Consider the following 13,045-nt stretch of genomic DNA (forward strand, 5'->3'; position numbering starts at 1 on the left):
TTGCAGGGTAAGTCATGTTTGCTTTTATTTTTATAATTCAGCTACACTCTTTATGCATGCTTCGACGCTTATGTTAACTCATAACTATAGGGTCTAAAAAGTCTGTTTTTCAATGAAGAAACTCTCGTCCTAACGCAAATGTCTAAGCCTCACAAAAGGTCGGCAAATTAAACGAACAATCATCAGATATAACAAGTGTTTTTATACACTAAGTTAGCTACGTATTTGAAACTCAAGCAGTGCGGCTACAACAAGTCCAGACACTGTTCGGCCGGACATTGTTTGGTATAAAAACTGCAGTTTGTTAGCTAGTACCGACGTCTTTACGGCGTTTACACTAATCGGGCCAAGAATGCGTTCTGGGAGGCTAAATTCAAATGAATTTGATGAATTTGGCTCTAGTGTCTCAGGCATAAGGGCAAATTGACAAAAGGACTAATGGTTAAGGCCGAATAACCTTCGAAAATAAGAGGGGTTAACAAATACGATTTAAGAAGTATTAAACCCCTGTCATCAGGCTCTAACTTGAATTAGATGACTAAATGTGCTACAGCCCTGTGATGGTGTTTGAATAAACGAGAAGCGCGACAATCTGTAAGCTATCATTTTACTAAGAAACTATCGGTTCGTAGGCAAACCACATCCTAGTGCAGAACTAATCTAATATTTGTCTATTAGACTCATCTGCGATGTTGAACAGTTTGTCAGTTAAATTCACTTTTTTTCGGAATCAAAGGCTGGAGACATTTATCCTTCGGAATGTAATGCTATGTTGATTGCTTCGATGCAGCATTTATTAAATAGCTTCACTGATCGGTTGCACTTTTTCTTTGCAACCTGACCAACAAATTGTATTCTCGTACAAACTCTTGGATGTAAAAAGAGGTCTAAAACAATTGTTGCCGTTCCATTGCTGGATTTATTCAAAGCAGACAGCAACACAGCAAATCCGTTAGGCGGAACAACGAGCGCCCTTTATGAATTATTCCAGGATGATTCTGGGATTAGGAGGTAAATGAAATGATTTTAAGGATAAAGCCAGATAACCTTTTAAAATAGGAAGCGTTAAAAAATATCGTTTAAAAAACATTAATCCTCTCCTATCAGGCTCTAACTTGAATTGGATAGGTTTAATGTGTTATCGCTCACTTTGAACGCCGTGTTACCCGGCGCTGTGGCAGCGGTCGTTGAAAACCTAACATTAGCATGACAGTCAGCTATTATTTTCATGAAAAAAAAACCGACGGCTTGCATCGTATAGGGCGTTACCATTTACCTTATCTTTTATACAGACCTATTGTAGCATTTCATTGTCTATCACACTCGCCTGCAAGGTTGAACGGTTCGTCTCTTCATCAATAAAAACATTTATCTTTATGTTATAATTATAGATTCTGCGAGACAGAGTAAATTTCAACTGTTATGATAAGGGGAAAAAGGCAATAGAAAAAATGCATTATCGGCAGCTTGCTAAGAAAAAGATCCTGGTCAATTGAATCGGTAACATTATTTTGAAAAGTTCTTTCCTTTCCGTGTAAATATGTAAAGCCCTCCGCCTTGCATAACAGAGATGGTTGGACTTCAAAAACGATCGAAGCTTTTTTGGCATTGTTTTCACGGATTCATTTTATTACTTTATACAGTCGTTCAAAAAGTTCCGTTAAAACAGAGGTGACAGTGCACTTAGAATCTTCATGATATAATTAAGCCGTTATCGATGCTCAATATCTTATGTTTTGGATTGTTTTCCTTTGTTACCTGGGCAACAAATGAACCGCAGACGGTTACAGAGACTGAGCAAATACCGCAATTGACCAAAGTACGACTAAAGGTTACACGAGCTTGAACAAATACCACACTAAAAGTATAAAGGTAAACGGCTAAATTATAACTCAAATCGCTGTTTTCGGCTGTCACAAATCGTCATGAAGTTAAAAATCTTGAAAAAGTCGTCAAGCCAAAATCGCTAACAAAAGTAAAGCGTACTTGTACACGCAGCACTGGTACTGGAAAAAAGTACGGCTCATCACATCTAACAAAACGCCGGCGGGTGCAGAAAACAATACAACGTTACGGTCAAAATACTCAGCGCGTCCTGCTAACTAGTTAGCAATGAAAGAGTTTAGTTTGTTGCTCGAAATGCAAGAGATACGGCTGCGAGGAAGCTTGAAGAGGTCTTTCTCGAAAGTCCCCGCAAAACTTTTTTGCCTCACCCAAAAAGTCTCCCGAAAGATTCCCGTAAACGTTTTCATGCGTTTCTCTTAAACGCACCGATTTTTCGTGCCCGAAAATGATCACGTAATTTTAACTCCGATTATTCTCGGGTGCTTAGTGAGGATCCCGAAAGCTTTTCGGGAGACTCAGTTTCAGCCGGCAAAATTTAATAGTGCTTGTGAGAATTGACTGACTAAAAGCGCGGAACGCTCACAGAAGTCAGGCTTCACTTTAAATTGAAACCCCATTTACACGCGCTAAAAAAATCGGCATGGCACGCCAAATTTTTGGCACCGTGCTGACGATTTTAAGGCACGGCACTCCCAATTTTCGACGTGTAAACGTATCGGTCCCACATGTAATGTGGCACCAGGGCTCAAAATTTTAGGGGAGCCGAGATTACCTCCCGGAGGCAGTCTCGGCACTGGTAAACGAGGCACTGAGCCAAAAATCTGGCGTGCCGTGCCGATTTTTTAAGCGCGTGTAAATCACTGGTTTGAAACAGACAATGCCACAAATCCTCCTCAAGCAGACGGACAGTGAAATTCACTTTGACGTAGTGTACAACAAAAAAGGAAAACGCATGATAAGACCCATTTTAAGGCTACTAGATTTGTTTTAACCTCTGCTAGTTTTGAGTTACTTCAGGCAATTACATAATTATGTAACTCATTCAGATGACATCCTCGTATTTCTTTTTATTGTGGTAATTTCAAACCAAAATGAAGTCTTTACCCGAAACGTGTCGGTAAGCTTAAACATATACAGATCTCTGAATTTTGGTAAATTTTTTAGGGCTGGTCGTTTATAACCTGTGAGGTGTGGGCTGCCATTTTGCTGGGGGTCATTTTAATAATTCTAATGTGAATGGTATAAAGCAATATCTTCCTTGGCGGTGTTGGCTGATATTGTTTCTTTATGCCCGCGACTAACCAGCTCTTTTATATAAAATCGTAGCTTGCGATAGCAGTTGTCTTTTTCGGCTCTCCCTTCAAACCCAGCCGGTGAAACAAGAGCCTATAAAAGGCGTCGGCCTTCACGGGTTAGCGAGATCAAGAGCAGATTTGCGGTTGTTACTACAGTCGAATCCTGCTTTACAGACACCCGCTTGAAACGGACACTCGTTTACGCGAACAACGGACACCTGTTTCTTGTCCAGTCAACAGATTCTCATAGATGAAGTCGGCAACCTTGTAGACTGTGAGCTGTAATGCTTTTTTTTAAGGTTTACTGAATCTTCAGGTGACAACATGTTGGTGTTCCCAATGCTACATTACAAAAGGATAGGATGAATGTAGACGTCAATTTCAGATTATTCTACATGAAACGAGATATGCAGGGACTCTTTTTTAATAGTTAATGCGTAAATGAGCGACCTTTGTGTGTTTTCATGGACATAGTCCATGGAATGATGGCCCTGTGAAAATTTGACGATGCTTATGTCCTGTTTTTTTATCCGTTTCAGTATTTTTTTAAGATGTATTTTTTACTTATTAATAAATGACATGTCCCACTTAATCCTGATTGACACCCAGTCAATACGCACAGTCACTCTTAATGGCCCGCTCAGCGTTGGTATTAACTGAGTTTGACTGCCCCGTTAATAAGTGTGTTTTTAATCTTGTTGAAGCGATGGAACGACTTGTCCACTATAAAAGTCCGCCTTTGTCATGAAATGAACATACACATTCAGATGATGGCAAATAGTTGGAGAAAAATACGGTATTAAAAAAAACTCGAGTTCTCGAAGGAGGATTTTATGACCTTTTTTATCGAGCCCTGGTAAAATTCTTGAAATTAAATGCCAAGAAGTTGAGACTTCTCTCATGTTGAAATGACGAAAGGAGTCATTTTTGGTATTTTTTTTGTCTGATACATTTTTTTTTAAAAAAATTAGCAAATAAAGATTTAGAGGTAGCACCTCAGCTAAGTGGTCCTTCGTCTACCTGATTCCTGGTCGAATTGGAATATGGAAATGTTGGTTTTTGAGGAGAGGGGAAAACCGGAGTACCCGGAGAAAAACCTCTCGGAGCAAAGGAGAGAACCAACATCAAACTCAACCCACATATGGCGTCGACGCCGGGATTCGAACCCAGGCCAAACTGCTCTCACCACTGCGCCACTCTTGCTCCCCAAGATACATTTTGAGTCCAAAAGAGCGCCGTGATTAACTGATGACCACCCTAAGTCATTATTAATGCTTTTAAATACTTTATGTTTCGGGTTCTCAGTTCCACCTTCCAACAAAATCAACCGCAAACGGCTACAGAGCGTGAACGAAAACCGCAATACACCGGCTCGAATTGCGGTATTTTGTGAAGTTTACGGAGCGTGAACAAATATAACGAGGCTAGGTAAACGACTGACCTAAGACTCAGTGAAATAGCTGTTATCTGTCATAAATCGTCACGAAGTTAAAAATCTTAAAAAATCCGCGACAAACTGAACAAATTCCATAAAAAACAGTCATTAATCCGTTAAATAACGACTGAAATTCCCATTATAGGGGCACAAAAAGGCAATGTATCAACTTTTGGTCTAAGTATAACCTCCAGATCAATTTCGGTTCTTTGAAAAGTAAATGTTTCATCTAGCTGTGTAGGTTCACTAAATACACAACTCTCTTTGGGGTTCTCTAGTACCTAGACCACCGCGCGATACCCTCAGGGAGGGAGGGATGAGACAAGAAAATCTTACAATCGCGTTAAACGCGTCAGCTGGCTAGAATCACATAATGACTCACACCTGGCAGCAGCTTGCATATTATACATGGGCTTGGCGCTGAACTTCCGTCACGTGTATTTAATCCTGATAAACAGGTTTATCACTCACTTAAAGAACGCAGCCCGATGCTCAATCGATACTTACGATATCAAAAACATATTTATGAACTTGAGAAGAAAGATACAATTACACGAAAGAAATAGGAACCTTTTCTTCCTTCTTTGGAGAAAATTAGAGAAAATACCTTGTTCTCCACTAATACGTGCCTACATGTATCTCATTATGCAGAGTATTACTGCCCATCTCTCCTAACCCAGTAGGGTCTCTGCTTCCACTTAATTGTGAGCATTAATGATTTTTTTTTCCCTTTACTTTTTCTTTTAGCATGCCCAAATGTGTGTGACAGAAATGTGTGTGTATGTATGCAATTTGTTTAGATGAGAGAGTGTGCGTTCTTGAAAGTAGTGCCAGCTGTAACGTTTCTTCATCTTTTTATTTCCGTTTTCTTCTTTTTTGTTCAATCACACACAATGCTCGTTCCCACGCTCTGTAATTGTTTTATTCTTCCGCCTCTGCTCGCTCATCCAACAATTTGGTTTTACATCGTGAGTTAGAATCCGAATGATAATAGAAAGGGAAACATCAGAATTCTTATCAGACTCATGACTTCACACCCCTAGTGAAAACAATCCCAAGCACAAGTGCCACTACCCCAGTATCTTCCTATGAATATTTATGCATGAAAAGGCAGTCATGAATAGCTTATGAGTTTAAACTATAGGAAAAGATTTCAATGCTATCAACAATGTGACATTACTATACTTTCTGTACATTCTACAGCCGTCAGTTCTACCTCATCGATACTGAGCTACACCACTGTTTCAACTAGTGAGTCTCAAAGTGTTTCAACATCCAAAAGCTACAGTGCTTCAACTAGTGAGTCTCAAAGTGTTTCACCATCCACAAGCTACAGTGCCTCAGCCAGTGAGTCTCCAAGCGTTTCACCATCCACAAGCTACAGTGCTTCAGCCAGTGAGTCTCCAAGCGTTTCACCATCCACAAGCTACAGTGCCTCAGCCAGTTACCTTCAAAGTCTTTCTCTATGCAAGTGCTACAGTGCTTCAACCAGTGAGTCTCAAAGTGTTTCACCATCCACAAGCTACAGTGCCTCAGCCAGTGAGTCTCCAAGCGTTTCACCATCCACAAGCTACAGTGCTTCAGCCAGTGAGTCTCCAAGCGTTTCACCATCCACAAGCTACAGTGCCTCAGCCAGTTACCTTCAAAGTCTTTCTCTATGCAAGTGCTACAGTGCTTCAACCAGTGAGTCTCAAAGTGTTTCTCTATGCACGTGCTACAGCACTTCAACAAGTGAGTCTCCAAGCTTTTCCACATCAGCAAGCTACAGTGCTTCAAGCAACTACTCTCCAAGCGTTTCATCATCCACAAGCTACAGTGCGTCAACGAGCGAGTCTCAAAGTCTTTCTCTATGCGCGTGCTACACTACGTCAAACAGTGAGTCTCAAAGCGTTTCGCCGTCCACACGCTACACTCCTTCAAACAGTTACTCTCAAAGCGTTTCACCATCTTTAAGGTACAGCGCCTCAACCAGCGAGTCCCCGAGCATTTCCACATCAACAAGCTACAGTCCTTCAAGCAGCTACTCTCAAAGCGTCTCACCATCCTCAAGCTACAGTGCTTCAACCAGCGAGTCCCCGAGCATTTCCACATCAACAAGCTACAGTCCTTCAAGCAGCTACTCTCAAAGCGTCTCACCATCCTCAAGCTACAGTGCTTCAACCAGCTTGTCCCCGAGCATTTCCACATCAACAAGCTACAGTCCCTCAAGCAGCTACTCTCAAAGCGTTTCACCATCCTCAAGCTACAGTGCTTCAACCAGCGAGTCCCCGAGCATTTCCACATCAACAAGCTTCAGTCCCTCAAGCAGCTCCTCTCAAAGCGTTTCACCATCCTCAAGCTACAGTGCTTCAACCAGCGAGTCCCCGAGCATTTCCACATCAACAAGCTACAGTCCCTCAAGCAGCTACTCTCAAAGCGTTTCACCATCCTCAAGCTACAGTGCTTCAACCGGCGAGTCCCCGAGCATTTCCACATCAACAAGCTACAGTCCCTCAAGCAGCTACTCTCAAAGCGTTTCACCATCCTCAAGCTACAGTGCTTCAACCAGCGAGTCCCCGAGCATTTCCACATCAACAAGCTACAGTCCTTCAAGCAGCTACTCTCAAAGCGTCTCACCATCCTCAAGCTACAGTGCTTCAACCAGCTTGTCCCCGAGCATTTCCACATCAACAAGCTACAGTCCCTCAAGCAGCTACTCTCAAAGAGTTTCACCATCCTCAAGCTACAGTGCTTCAACCAGCGAGTCCCCGAGCATTTCCACATCAACAAGCTACAGTCCCTCAAGCAGCTACTCTCAAAACGTTTCACCATCCTCAAGCTACAGTGCTTCAACCAGCGAGTCCCCGAGCATTTCCACATCAACAAGCTACAGTCCTTCAAGCAGCTACTCTCAAAGCGCTTCACCATCCTCAAGCTACAGTGCTTCAACCAGCGAGTCCCCGAGCATTTCCACATCAACAAGCTACAGTCCCTCAAGCAGCTACTCTCAAAGCGTTTCACCATCCTCAAGCTACAGTGCTTCAACCAGCGAGTCCCCAAGCATTTCCACATCAACAAGCTACAGTCCCTCAAGCAGCTACTCTCAAAGCGTTTCACCATCCTCAAGCTACAGTGCTTCAACCAGCGAGTCCCCGAGGATTTCCACATCAACAAGCTACAGTCCCTCAAGCAGCTACTCTCAAAGCGTTTCACCATCCTCAAGCTACAGTGCTTCAACCGGCGAGTCCCCGAGCATTTCCACATCAACAAGCTTCAGTCCCTCAAGCAGCTACTCTCAAAGCGTTTCACCATCCTCAAGCTACAGTGCTTCAACCAGCGAGTCCCCGAGCATTTCCACATCAACAAGCTTCAGTCCCTCAAGCAGCTACTCTCAAAGCGTTTCACCATCCTCAAGCTACAGTGCTTCAACCAGCGAGTTCCCAAGCATTTCCACATCTCCAACGGTGACGTCGTCCTTGAGCTCAATTTCTCAGAACCAAACCGTTAGCACATCGTTTTGGACAAGCCTGTCTACTAGCCTATCAATATCGTTCAGTGAAAGTGCTTCCTTCTCGATAAGTCCATCGAAAAGCTCTTCTTTCTCCATTAGTATGTCTTCTTCTGTAGGTAAGTGGTTTATTTTTTTCTCATGGGTAAAATGCCACAGAATCTATGAGCTTCTGGGGAAATCAAGACGAGTTTTTTTACACCTGTGTCTTGGTCCATTAAAGGCCATTTGCACTAAGAGGTCATGTGACATCGTTTTTAATGAAAATGAAAAATGTAAGATTTTGCCTTCCCAAACGATTAGTGTGTCATATCTTTAAACAAAACAATAGTGATTTGGTATTTCAAACCGGCACCATTTTGTTAAAATGAGTAAGTTCGTAGCTGGTCACGTGACCAAAAGGTGATTTTTAAAAATAATTATGAATTACCCCTTTCTGAACGCAAAGTTTGCACTTAAACTTCAAGGAAAATGTTGAAAAAAGATGTGGTAATGTTTACAGCACATCTTAGCGTAACTATCAAACGTTTAACAAGATATAAGCAAAAAGTTGTTTTGGCCGCCATGTTGGAGGGCATGAGTATACCCTTCTATACTGCCCAGTAATCAACGGAGAAACCAAGTTCGCATCAGTTGCAATAAAAGCTTTGGTGATTTTACATAATATGAAGTTTAAGGTCAATCAAATGATGCATTTTTTACAATTTTTTCACGTGTTGTAGCTATCAGTCTTGAAATGAGTGAAATACACAGCAAATATTAAATACACATTCATTTTTACTTATTAACTGAGAGTTACCGACAACCGACAAAGATCGAAAATTTTAACCTACTACCGACCGGCAAAATAACTGTATAATAACCGACAACCGACAAGTTGAGCCCTCCCATTCAGACCCCCCCGCCTCAGCGGAGTCGGATTTCCATCCTCCGTGCATTTTTAAGTATCGATAAGTAGGTTTTCTGAATTCGAGATGCTCCTTTGATTCACCGCAAATGTAATGCCGCCGGTTCTTAGACTATGAAGGCCATAATCGTTAGGGTTGTAGCCAAAGCCAAAGTGTCCCTTAAGATATCACACTCACTGAAAAAGGTAGCTGAATACCTATTAACTTAATTTTACACCAGTCCATAAATTTTCTAGTAACACGAATATAAGACTTAACCGTTGAATCTGCCCTGGACTTTAACATCATTTCTAAAACATCATTTCTAAAACCTGATGAATGCTCACCGAAAAAAAACTGCTGAAACCCTCGCCATGATTTACTAGACAAATTTAAATTAAGAATAAAATTTAAACGATAAAAGAACAAGAGAAATATCCGTTCTAGAGTACATCATTATATGGCCAGCGTCACTTTCATATTAATATTTAGGCCGGAGCCACATCAGAAGCAACAGCTCATCAGGCCAGTGCCTATAAATAAGCAACTTGGTATTCAGCCAGTACCATACGAATTAAACTAGGAGTAATCGGAGCTTAAGAGAGTGCGTTCGATATTTTTGTTAGGCGTACAGGTAGCAGTTGAGGGGAAAGGGTGAATGGTTATTGCTATAGATTAATTTGATCATGGCATATTTTAAACGTAAGGATTGCTTACAGTGAAACCTCTAAAGACCGTGTATTATTATGAAAAAGGCTAGTGATATCGTATGGTTCGTCTCAACAAGTACAGTAATTTGGTCGATTGTGTTGATTTCAGTTACTTGAGTGGAGCTACTGACACTGGTCTGTTTATAGGTTTTTCCGAATAAATAACATAGACCTAAAATATTCGTTTGTCTGGTGCCAAAAATATTTCAAGTCATGATGAAATAGTACCGCCGAGCTTCACATCTCGGTAAATTTATTATACTTTGTGGCACAACGACCGCTGAAACTTTTGCCGGAAAGATGGACGCTTTGGAAGATTCAGCAAACACAGATCGATAGTAGACCTTCAGCAAACTCTTGAAATATGTACGCTTTACGAAGATTCAGCAAACTTTTAAAAGATAAAAGCTTTACGAAGATAGGAATTGCAGACCGGCTCAGCAAACGTTTGAAAGATGAACGCCGAGGACACACGAATCACCATGTGAGTTAGTTCGTCAAAGTGAGGCAAAACGTAAGCAAGCGCCTCAGAGTGAGGCAAATGTGTGTGGACACAAATGCAATCTCAAAAAACCTCGCTAACTAATAGCACAGAACACCCAACATAAATTAGGAGTTGCGTTCTCGTACCTCGAACGCAATAACAGCTGGATTTAAAGGCCAGTGCCACACTTTTTTTAAAATTTTTTCTTAAAGAATTTCTTACGTTTTGATACAAAATAGAAATTACGAAAAAAGAAAAAAAGAGAGAAAAAAGACACAAAGACACACACACACGCGTGCACACGCATCTATATTCACACTACCACATATAACAAAAGCTAGCCAGCGAAAACATCCGTCTCTCCTCGCTCCTCGTTTCGCGTGGGTGAACGTCTACGACTCAGCGACAGAAATTCCATACTGATGACGCAAAAACTGTCCGGAATCAGGTCAGAAGCGCTGATTGGTCGACGGAGTAGATACATTGTTCAGCTATTGTTTACGAATGACAGACAAAAAACAAAAGGGCACAGAGGTTAAATATAAACGCGAAGAATCTCTAACAAAACAGTCAATATATATGGAATATAGTTTTCTCAAGAAGAAGCATTAGAGTTTTGTTGGAACTCGTTGGCAGATGAACACAACACTTTACCAAATCGACCAGAAGACACGTAAAATTGGACAAATTCATATTTGGAACCCCACGGCTACCGGATTTTTTATGTAAACATTGATTTGCGTCATCAGTATGGAATTTCTGTCGCTGAGTCGCAGACGTTCCTCCGAGCGAAACGTCCCCAGCGGCGAAGAACGAAGAGAAACGGATGTTTTCGCAGGCCAAACAAAAGCTCACTATCAATAAACCCATCCCGTTTAAAAACTGCGTTAACAGCTCGTTGCTGGGCCAGTGCCACAAGAATATAAGACTCATTATTCGGGGAAGGGCCACATAGGTTAGCCCTTCAATATTGTCTTGGTCAGAGCCGCGTAAATTAACGGCCATTTGTGGTACAGTACCACGTAAACAAAACAGTGTATTAAGGAAAAATAAATCATAAAAATGAGTGGGGTGGAGCAGAGACTAAGAGAGATGAATAAACTGAGTGGACCGCGAGCGTGAATGACTCTTAGAGAACAGTAGGGCGTGTATATACTAAAAGAGACCAATCAGAATAGTCTTTAATCAGGATACACAATAGTGGGTGCGGCAGGTGTGAAACAGAAAGCAAGTAGGGATAATTACTTGGAATAAGAGTGAAAAATGCATTCTAGGGGTCAAGTTTATTCGGAAAGAGCAAAGTTGATGCTGATTTCTGACCAGGCACGAGACTACTAAGTTAAAAAATCCTTTTAAAGGCGGGCCCTTCATCTGCACTTTTTAAAAACGTTGGGGGTACATCCAGGATCTCGAATAAATCGACAGCGTGAGAAATGTTTACCTATGTTTTATGTGGAGAAGGCGAGAGTTTTCCTGAGTCATTTGGCGATATTTTTGCCCGTGTAGAATTTGGGAATACTTGGGATAAGCATAGAAATGCTTCGAGACTGTTTAGTTTAGATGATTTTGTCTTAGAAAACCAATTCAGGGCTCAAAGAGGGTGGATCCTAGGTCTGTCTCGTCGGGCATCTTGCTATGAGCGACTGAAAGGACATATTTTCTGTGCTTTACAAATGTTGTTAATGAATTCATTGCAAAATTCTGTCGCTTTCGCCAAGAGCAATTTTCCGTGTGTTTCCAGCAATAAAGTTGCGGTTTTAAGCCCTAACTAAAGTCTTTCATTTACTTTTCATTCGCCTCAAGGATCTAATCATTAAAAAGCACTTGAAATTTCGGGCGGACCTGCACCTATTCCAAAAACGTTTTGTGATTCGCTGGGAAAGCAATAGGGATGGTGACATAACAATACCCCTATCTCTGAAAACAATAGGTAGTGCAGGTTATAGGGACCAATGAAATGAGAGGTTTGGATGGGTGCAGGTCAATCGGAAATTTTTGTAGGTGCCTTTTTGCAAATCCAGACAGACATTTTAGCTCAACTGGAGACATGATCGTATTCCAAGTGCACTAGGCACATTCATATTCCTTTCTCCAAAAAAGCTCTTTCCCCAGTACTAATACGAATATTAACCCTTCTATCCCTCTCTTCTATAAAAGAAGAAAAAAACCATCTCAGTTACGACAGGAAGTGTCTTGCGCTTCACCATATAAAGAATATAAATCGCTTCATGCAAAAGATAATTCTTGTCAATTGCTGCACTTTATACTCTTTGATTGTCACCAAGTCTATCAGTTTATTTTTACTTTTCCCTCAGACACTGATGACTGTTTTCCAAACCCGTGTCTAAACAACGGAACATGTACAGACGGAGTGAATGACTTCAACTGCACATGCGTGCCTGGCTTTGTAGGAAAGAACTGCTCAAATAGTAAGTCTTTAAAATCAAGTCTTAGTATTGAGATTTTCGGATTTGTGAACAGAAAATGGAAATCATATTCCAAGTAAACCTGCGCACTACCTCGGTCGTTCGTTCTGGAAAGGTAATTTTGCATAAATTACAGGTATGAAGTTTCCTTACCTCTTCTTCAACTTAAAAAAACTATTCCTCTATACACAGAAAAAGGCAAATCAATACATATGCCTTGGCCATTACTTATTTGGGGCAAGATTGGTTTCAAAAAAATTTCACTTCTGGGGTGCCAATGTGAAAAAAAAACTGAAAAACTGAATCCCCTCCCCTTTCCATGTATAGATATAGATATTTTATTGTCGTCAATCCTTACCATGTCCTTTTCTTTCTTCAGACACTGATGACTGTTATCCAAACCCGTGTCTTAACAATGGGACTTGCAAAGACGGAGTCAGTGACTACAATTGCACATGCGTGCCTGGTTTTGTAGG

The 13,045-nt window shown here is 41.2% G+C and overlaps 1 protein-coding gene across 1 annotated transcript; it reads left to right on the forward strand.

Moving 5' to 3' along the window:
* Positions 1-6,040: 6,040 nt before the first annotated feature.
* Positions 6,041-7,808, forward strand: LOC140926434 (uncharacterized; the record flags this gene model as incomplete). The annotated part of the gene is made up of 2 exons (XM_073376175.1): positions 6,041-6,066; positions 6,098-7,808. Coding segments are annotated over exons 1-2 (1,737 nt in total), but the record flags the coding sequence as incomplete, so codon positions are not given.
* Between the last annotated feature and the right edge of the window lie 5,237 nt (positions 7,809-13,045).

The sequence above is a fragment of the Porites lutea genome, chromosome 2 (genome assembly GCF_958299795.1).
Source record: "Porites lutea chromosome 2, jaPorLute2.1, whole genome shotgun sequence".
Lineage (NCBI taxonomy): Eukaryota > Metazoa > Cnidaria > Anthozoa > Scleractinia > Poritidae > Porites > Porites lutea.